General features: G+C 44.5%; 1 protein-coding gene across 1 annotated transcript; it reads right to left on the bottom strand.

Annotated features, from left to right (window-relative positions):
• Nucleotides 1-3,070: 3,070 nt before the first annotated feature.
• Nucleotides 3,071-5,329, bottom strand: LOC307224877 (olfactory receptor 13H1-like). The gene is made up of 2 exons (XM_079992045.1): nt 5,126-5,329; nt 3,071-4,193 (listed from the first exon to the last, which is right to left on the bottom strand). The coding sequence occupies exon 2, from the start codon at nt 4,182-4,184 to the stop codon at nt 3,252-3,254; it is 933 nt and encodes a 310-aa protein (XP_079848171.1). The 5' UTR covers nt 4,185-4,193; nt 5,126-5,329; the 3' UTR covers nt 3,071-3,251.
• Between the last annotated feature and the right edge of the window lie 3,006 nt (nt 5,330-8,335).

Raw genomic sequence — 8,335 nt, 5'->3', positions numbered from 1 at the left:
GGGCCACTCCATTTCTTTTGCGGGTTTCTTGCCCACAGTAGTAGATATGATGGTCATCCGAACTGAATTCGCCCATTCCCGTCCATTTTAGTTCACTGATGCCCAGGATGTCAATATTTATTCTTGCCATCTCATTTTTGACCACATCCAACTTACCCAGGTTCATGGTTCTTACATTCCAGGTTCCCCTTCATGGATCACTGCCTTGCCGTGGCGAAGGGGCTTGAAGAACTCAGAGAAGTTATGAACTATGCCGAGCAGGGCACCCAAGATGAACAGGTCATAGTGGAGAGTTTTGACCAAATGTGATCCACCTGGAGGAGGAACCGGCAAGCCACTCCAGTATCCGTGCCAAGAAAACTCCATGGACAAAGACAGCAGATAGTACCACACTTCTAAAAGATAAAGAAGCTATTGCACTGCTCTGGAAAGAACACTACCAACATCTCCTTAACTGCATCTCCCCCGTAGCTGCTGAAGTCCTCTCACAAATTCCACAAAAACAAATTAGAGACGAGCTTGCAGTATCTCCAAATCTAGGAGAGTTGTGTACAGCTATTAACCAAATGAAAAACAACAAAGCCAGTGGACCTGATGGGATACCTGCTAAAATCTTCAAAGTGGGTGGAATCGAACTTGCACAACAACTTCACAAGCTAATCGAAAAAATCTGGGAAAGAGAAGCGATCCTAGCAGATTTTAGGGATGCCAAAATTATCAATCCTGGGAAACACTGGCCTGTGAGCGCTCCAATTGGAGAACAGCCTTCACCAAAGGTGTCATGGGCTTTGAAGATGCTTGAACTCAGGACGCAAGGGAGAACTGTGCCAAGAGGAAGGCACGCTTGGCAAATCCACACTGTGATCAACTCCCACCTGGAAACCAATGTCCCCACTGTGGAAGGACGTGTGGATCCAGAATTGGCCTCCACAATCACTTATGGACTCGTTGTTAAAACCATGTTTATGGAAGACAATCTTACTCGGCTACGAGGGATTGCCAAAGAAGAAGACTCCTGGCAGAGTAGTGGGCAACTCAAGAGGTGAGGGCAACTCAACAAGAGAACATTGAAGCCACTATGTTACCATGAAGCCTTGTTGATTCACCTCCCGTGGACAAGCCAATACAGTGGTACCTTGGGTTAAGTACTTAATTCTTTCCAGAGGTCCGTACTTAACCTGAAACTGTTCTTAACCTGAAGACCACTTTAGCTAATGCGGCCTCGTGCTGCTGCCATGCCGCTGGAGCACAATTTCTGTTCTCATCCTGAAGCAAAGTTCTTAACCTGAAGCACTATTTCTGGGTTAGCGGAGTCTGTAACCTGAAGCGTCTGTAACCTGAGGTACCACTGTACCTTTTGAACATGAAGCAGATCTACTGTCTGAGTTGTGCCTATTAAGTGTGCTAAGACTACAATCTATCAGCACTAAACAGGAAAAGGTATTGAACTTAGCATCCAAATTCCTGATAGGAACCTGGTGGGGTGGAACTTATGCTGGGGAGTCACCCCCCAACATGGATTGGATGCCCCAACCCTGCACAGGCTGCCATTGGGAGGGGTGTTTTGGTTCATTGGTCCCCCAGTGGACTCTCGGACAGAGTCACCCCTCCTGGACCCCTTTTACAGGACCCCTGTGATTAAGTATCCAGACCAATGCCTTATTTGCCAAAGTTGTGAAAGCTGATGTGAGGTAGGCAAAAACCTGCAAGCTGGCCTATTTGCTTGCAGGAGAAAATTCCCTTGGCCCTGGATATGGCGACGGAATAAACCATAGCAAGGCTCATAGGCAACGTGCCCACTCCCCCCCCCCCATGGACGGGCCCTTAAAGACTAGGTGGGTGGGTGGAAAAATCCCACGACGATCCTCACACCTGGCCGCCCTCTTAAGTAGGGTAGGGGCAGGCTGCTTGCAACCCCCAAGCCCCTGCCTCCGATTGGCTAAGTGGGCACTGCCCACTGTTCCCTGGGGGCCTGATGTGGCTGGAGGTGGACAGCGCCAGCCAGTTAGCTTTGTAACACACATGGGAAAGCGTAGATTAAAGGAGACCGCAGCTGGATATCTGAGAATCTGGAGATTTGGAAGATCTAAGTCAAGTCAATCATTCCAAATCAATTAGAGAAATAAAAATAGATCTATCAAACTGGGAAAGTTTAAATTTCTCAGGGGCAGGAAGAAGCTCTTTTATAAAAAATACAGATATTCCATTTCTAATACTATTATATTAAACAGGAGTGTCAGGTGGTGATGTGGTTGCTCACGAGTAACCAGGCAGGACTCCGACCTGTCTTTTGCAGGTTTTTATTTGTGCAACTATTTACAGTGCAGAACCACAAAGTTCATGTCCGTCTTAGTTTATTGTAGATTCCGGGAGTGGCCCCTTCTGGTTTCTCCCCCAGCATAAATACTTAGACACCCCAAACTCTGCCTCCCCTCCTTACACTTCACCCCTCTGCTCAAACTGGGCGACAGAAAGGGAGTGCCTGTTTCCTGGCTGGCCAGGCTAGGTGAGGCGCTTGGGCTCTCAGTTGGCTTCCCCCTTCCCCCTCTGCTGCACTGGAGGTGTGGCTTTCCCCACCGTTGGACAAGGAGCTGCTCCTCAGAAGCGCTGGAGGCTCTCTGTATCCCCCTGCCTCCCTCCCCTGTCCCAATGGCACTCCCCTGACAATGAGTGACAAATGAATGAAAAATAGGAATATCTAAGTTTTTTATGGGCATGCAGGAAACTCAGAATTACATCAAAAACATTCTGTCAACAAATATCAGGTGGTTTGATATTTCCTAACATATAATGCTATTACAACACAGCCATGCTCAGAATATAATAAAATGGTTTGCAAAATCTGCTGTCAACAAAAAAACAACAACAAAATGGTTCACCTGCTGAAATAAAAAATTCCCTATGCCATAAATATAGGAGAGAACATACAGTTTTTTAATGAAACTCTGTCACTCCAAACATCTATATGATTTGGAAAAGGTTTCAAATTAAGTCAAGTCCAGAGCTGTCACCGCTTGCTACAGTTTCCTTCAATTCGTGATGTAGATGGGGGGGGGCACTTCTAGGGGACATGAATCTCTGGGAGGGAAACTGGTTAACAGAACTGAGAGCTATAATGGAACAGGGGCTGGTTAAATGTCATTAACAAAAAATATGGGTGAAGGACATCGTTTTCCCTCAAGTATCTTCAGATCAGACCTATGCTAATAAAAGTAATTGAAAGCTATGGCCTTATCATCATATTTTGATACTTATTCTGATATTTTCCTTCCAACCAGTTTCCAAAAGGCACCCTTCACATCCTTGTTTCTCAGGCTGTAGATCAAAGGGTTGAGCATAGGTGTCAAAGCTCCATATGCTACAGATATGAGCTTGTCCTTTTCAGAAACCGATTTCCCTTGTGGGCTCAAGTACATGATCATGATTGTGCCATAGAAGACACTGACGACAACAAGGTGAGAGCTGCAGGTGGAAAAGGCTTTCTTGCGACCCTGTGCTGAACGGATGCGCAGTACAGCCAGGCCTATGCGCCCATATGTCACAACTATGAAACCAAAGGGTGGTATTAGGAGAAAAAGGCTGGAAATTTGCATAAATAACTCACTGATACGTGTATCTGAGCAAGCCAGTTTGAGGAATGACTGTAACTCACATGCAAAGTGGTTGATGATGTGTCGGCCACAGAAGTCAGTAGGCCGCAACAGGGCTGTGGCTACGGTGTAGAGGAAGCAAAGTGTTACAGGGACAGCCACCAGGGCTATGCAAACTCTCCAGCTCATGATCTGCATGTAGTATAAGGGTTGGCATATAGCCACCAAGCGGTCATATGCCATGATGGCCAGGATGATGCATTCTGTTGCGACAACTAACAAACCAATGTACATCTGCAGCAGGCATCCGAAGAAGGAAATTGTGGGCATGTATATGAAGCAGTTGACCAAGATATTTGGAAGTACATTGTTAGTAAGGATAAGGTCAAGTGATGAGAGGACACAAAGAAAGAAATACATGGGAGTATGAAGGTCAGGATCCTTTATACTCAGCAGGATAATAAGTCCATTGCCAAGCACACTAATGAGGTAGGCAATCAAAAGGAACCAAAAACATACAGCCTGAGCTCTGGGGTATTCGGATAATCCAATCAAGATGAAGTCAGTCACCACAGTCTCATTTTCAGCAGCCATAACATTTTCCTGCAGGGTGAAAAGAATGAAGTGTTTAGAAATATGTCACAGTGAGAGGTATGCAGTTTTGGTCATCCCTAAAAACTGCTCTATCCAAGACAGAAGACCTAGCCAAGACAAATGTATGGACCATGGGTGCCTATTTTGCTTTGCTTTGAGTTTTGAAGATATCTGCTGTGTGTTGTTTTTCAATTTTATTGTGCTGTTTTTATGGTATATTGTCCTGAGAAACTTTCATAGAAGGCAAGATGGTAACTATGACTGCTATGACTACTACTAAATAAAAAATTTCTGAAATTCAAAACCCACATTAATGCACACCTAAGAAATCAAAAAGGTTATCTGGAACACACAGATATCCATTCCTTCTTCAGTAGATACCCTGTCCAAAAAAACAAATAAAAAAAGAATTATTGAGGAAGTCATAAACTCATCGACAAATATCTGAGCATGTGTTTAAAGGACAAAAACAAACAAACAAACCACCCACTGTGAAAATGCTTTGCCTCCACTGGCAGTCAGAAGTTGTAAACATATAGTCTTATGTATAAGTGGCTCATTTCCCAAAATAAAATTTTAACACAAATTTCTCCCAACCTTTCAGTTCTCTTTAGTCAGGTAATCAAGAAAATAAAGAAAGAAGAATTGAGATAGGATTGCCATCTCAATTGTAGGTAGTCGCACAAACCAGCTTGACTTGCTGGCGCTGATGAGAATTGTAGTTTAGTGGCATCTGGAGGACCAAGTGTTCCCTGTCCCTGCTATAGAGCTACTGAATCTGAACTACAGATGTAGCATTTACATGCAGATAATAAGCTCACTTACTCCCAAAGCCCTGAATAGTTATGCCTCTGATTCTTCATCAGGCCAAGTGTTGGAAACAGTATGGATACTACTGAGAAGTCAAAGCATGGTCATCCCCTTTTCACTAAAATGCTTACCTGCTGGTACTTCTCCTAATGTTGATCTGAGAGGTTTATAACAATATGCTCTCCACAATACATCACAGACCCAGAACACAAAGAAGTTGTAGTGGGAAAGTTGGTGTTAAGAGAGTGATGTTTGTTTTTAAGGTCAGTGAAATGAATTGAAATCTAGTTCACTTCCATGTAAACGGAAGAGTCCTGCTTAGTCCTTGAGATAAAGAAGGTAAGTATTTTGCTCTCATTTTCTTTCCCTTTTTCGTAAGCTGCATTTGTATTATAGGTCCTTCTGGAGTAAGTAAGGTAAGCCCAGAGGTGAGTCCCACAAGTAATGGTATGTAATTGAACCCAGGGGGAACATACTTCACATTAACATTTTGGACTTTATTATTTCATAATCTAAATAAGACTATATTGTGAACAGTGGAGGAAGGAGGGAAATTATATGGTAAGCACCACCAACATATTAGCAACATAAATTTACTTTTCTTCTGCCTCACTATTCTTCCAATCTTTCATTTGATGGAATGTATTCCCCTCACAAAGGGATGCGGGTGGCGCTGTGGTCTTTTTATATTCTCTCATAAGGTAGATAATCATAAACAAAAGTAATTATGGCTTCATTATAAGGATAGTACAACCAAGAAAGGAAATAAGTAAAAGAGAGAAATATACATTATCACATAAGATCTAAGTCTGACCTCTAGGCCCTGTGTCTTTTCACTGGGTTATTATGAAGCAGTAGATCGTTCTGAGATTATTACATTCTTAACAAAGTGTTGCAAAATAGCAGCGTCTGGGCTGAAAGAAAACTCCACGCAGTGAATGAAGAATAACAAAAGGTTTATTGCTTGGCTAGCCAGCAAGCTGACTCAGAGGAATCAGTTCCAAAGTCTGAGCCCTGAGAAAAGGGAGGGGCTCCTTCATATATACATTTCTGTTATCTCTTAAGGCACTACATATGCATAGACTGCGGCAAAATCCCTCCTATCCTAGGCTACATCGCCCTATTAGGATACCATTTATGGTCTTTCCTTAATTGCATATTGATACAGAAGGAGAGGGGGGTACCTTTCCTCACTCCTCCTCCTCCTGAGTAAGGGGCCCGAGGCGATGACCTCGACGGCGCCCAGCTCTACCGTGACTCCTGAACCCCCACACTGTTGCACAAGCACCACACTATACCCCTTGACTTTATATATTTCCTTCTATATACGGGCGAAATAAGCCCTTCCTTCTTAAGTCTTGTTCGCCCTATCTCTAACATGAGTAGACCGTATCGTACTGTTTTCCCCATTGACTATAATGGCTGCGCCTTAGCCAATCAAGAACGTGCATTCCCCTGCAGGAGCTAGCTCAGGGAGTTCTTGCACGCCTCATTTAACCTCCTGACAAGTTGTTGATGGCTCCCCGCTGCTAGAACAATGGAACCGAAACTAGCGACCTTGTAAAACTGTCAAAGTCTTGTTACATTGTATCCATTTGTTTCCGCTTTTAATATACAATATACACTTGACCGGCAAGAAGCCGAAAACTTCAGAAAATAATATAAAATCAGCCAAAGCTCCGATCTTCTCCATTTTAACGTCATTTTACTTGATTCCCTCCGGACTCCATGATGCTACTCTCAGCGCCATAATCCTCGAACCGACAGGTCACGTACCCAGGAAAACCTTAATCCTGTCAGATGGTCCAGTCAAGCCCTTCCTCCGGGCAATGCTAGGTAATGGGCGATGCATATCTGTGCCATTGTCTTGCCATCACCTGTACTCAGGAAATGTTTATGCATATCTCTTTACTCTGTGCAACCCCTACCTTACTGAAGTGCTGATCTATGTAGTCCCTACCTTACTGAAGTGCTGATCTATGCAACCTCTACCTTACCTACCTTACTGAAGTGCTGATCTGAGCCACCCCTACCTTACTGAAGTGCTGATCTGTGTAAACCCCCACCCACTTTCCTGAAGTGCTGATCTGTGTAATCCCACCTCTTGTGATGTATTCGTGACGTTTTCTGCACTGTATTCTGGGACCTGGAGGGAACTTTTAAAAGTTTATGTCGCCCCATTCTTGGGGTTCAACCTCATCTTGAACCTATTGCGCAATAAACTCGGATCTCCGCATCTTGCTCCGTCTCCGGCTGAACTCATTTCTTCCGCTAGGACCCGCGGACTCCGTCCGACGAGCTGGGTGGCAGGGCAACTCCGCACCCGGAATTTACCGTAACACTTATACACTAAGCAAGCTCACAAAGAACTCTCTATTCCTTTCCTTATATGGGTACACCTTGAGGGAGTTTAGGACATGAAGCAAGGCACGTCTCCCTTTCTTATGCAGACACTCCGGAAAGTGTTTTTGCGAGACAAAGATAACAGCTCATGGTACAAAATTAGGATAGCCTGGCTTGAAGGTCTTTATATGTATCAAAAGTAGAGACATTTTAAAAATTCAGTTTTTCTGAAGCCTAATGAACTGATACTCCACACACATGCACACACACACACACACGTGGGTCTGGGGGTTATCCAGTGGTTGCCTTCTGAAAGCAGGCACTGGGAAGGAAGGTTGGGGCAGCTATCTCTGGCCACCTCTGTGGGCTGAGCAAACATGTTCCGCTCCTGGACATGGAAATAGAGCTGTGGGAGGAGTAAAGATGCTGGGGAATTCCAATAAGAACAGAAATGAGACTGGAAACTGGTTTGCTTCTGTATATCAAAGCTAAGCATTCCTCAGGACAGACAACATTGGTCACATTGGTCACAAAAGTGTCTCCCTGGTTGTCAGACTTGGGAACTGTCACAATTTTTATCACAGAAATTACTTAGGTTGAACTGGAAAGGTTAATTTGCTTCAACTCTACAGTGAGGGTGTAATTTGTCCCACTGAGAGAGCCAGTGTGGTGTAGTGGTTAAGAGCGATGGACTGGTAATCTGGTGAGCCGGGTTCGCTTCCCCGCTCCTCCACATGCAGCTGCTGGGTGACCTTGGGCTAGTCACACTTCTCTGAGGTCTCTCAGCCTCACTCACCTCACAGAGGATTTGTTGTGGGGGAGGAAGGCAAAGGAGAATGTTAGCCACTTTGAGACTCCTTAAAGGGAGTGAAAGGCAGGATATCAAGTCCAAACTCCTCCCCCTCCTCCTCCTCCTCCTCCTCCTCCTCCTTCTCCTCCTCCTCCTCCTCCTCTTTACCACAACTTCCTCTTGTTATCAGAAATTGCCCACTATCAAA

The sequence above is a fragment of the Podarcis cretensis genome (assembly GCF_951804945.1).
Source record: "Podarcis cretensis genome assembly, chromosome: 10".
Classification (NCBI taxonomy): Eukaryota; Metazoa; Chordata; class Lepidosauria; order Squamata; family Lacertidae; genus Podarcis; species Podarcis cretensis.
The sequence above is the reverse complement of the archived record's forward strand: the minus strand, read 5'-3'. Positions and strand labels throughout refer to the sequence as shown.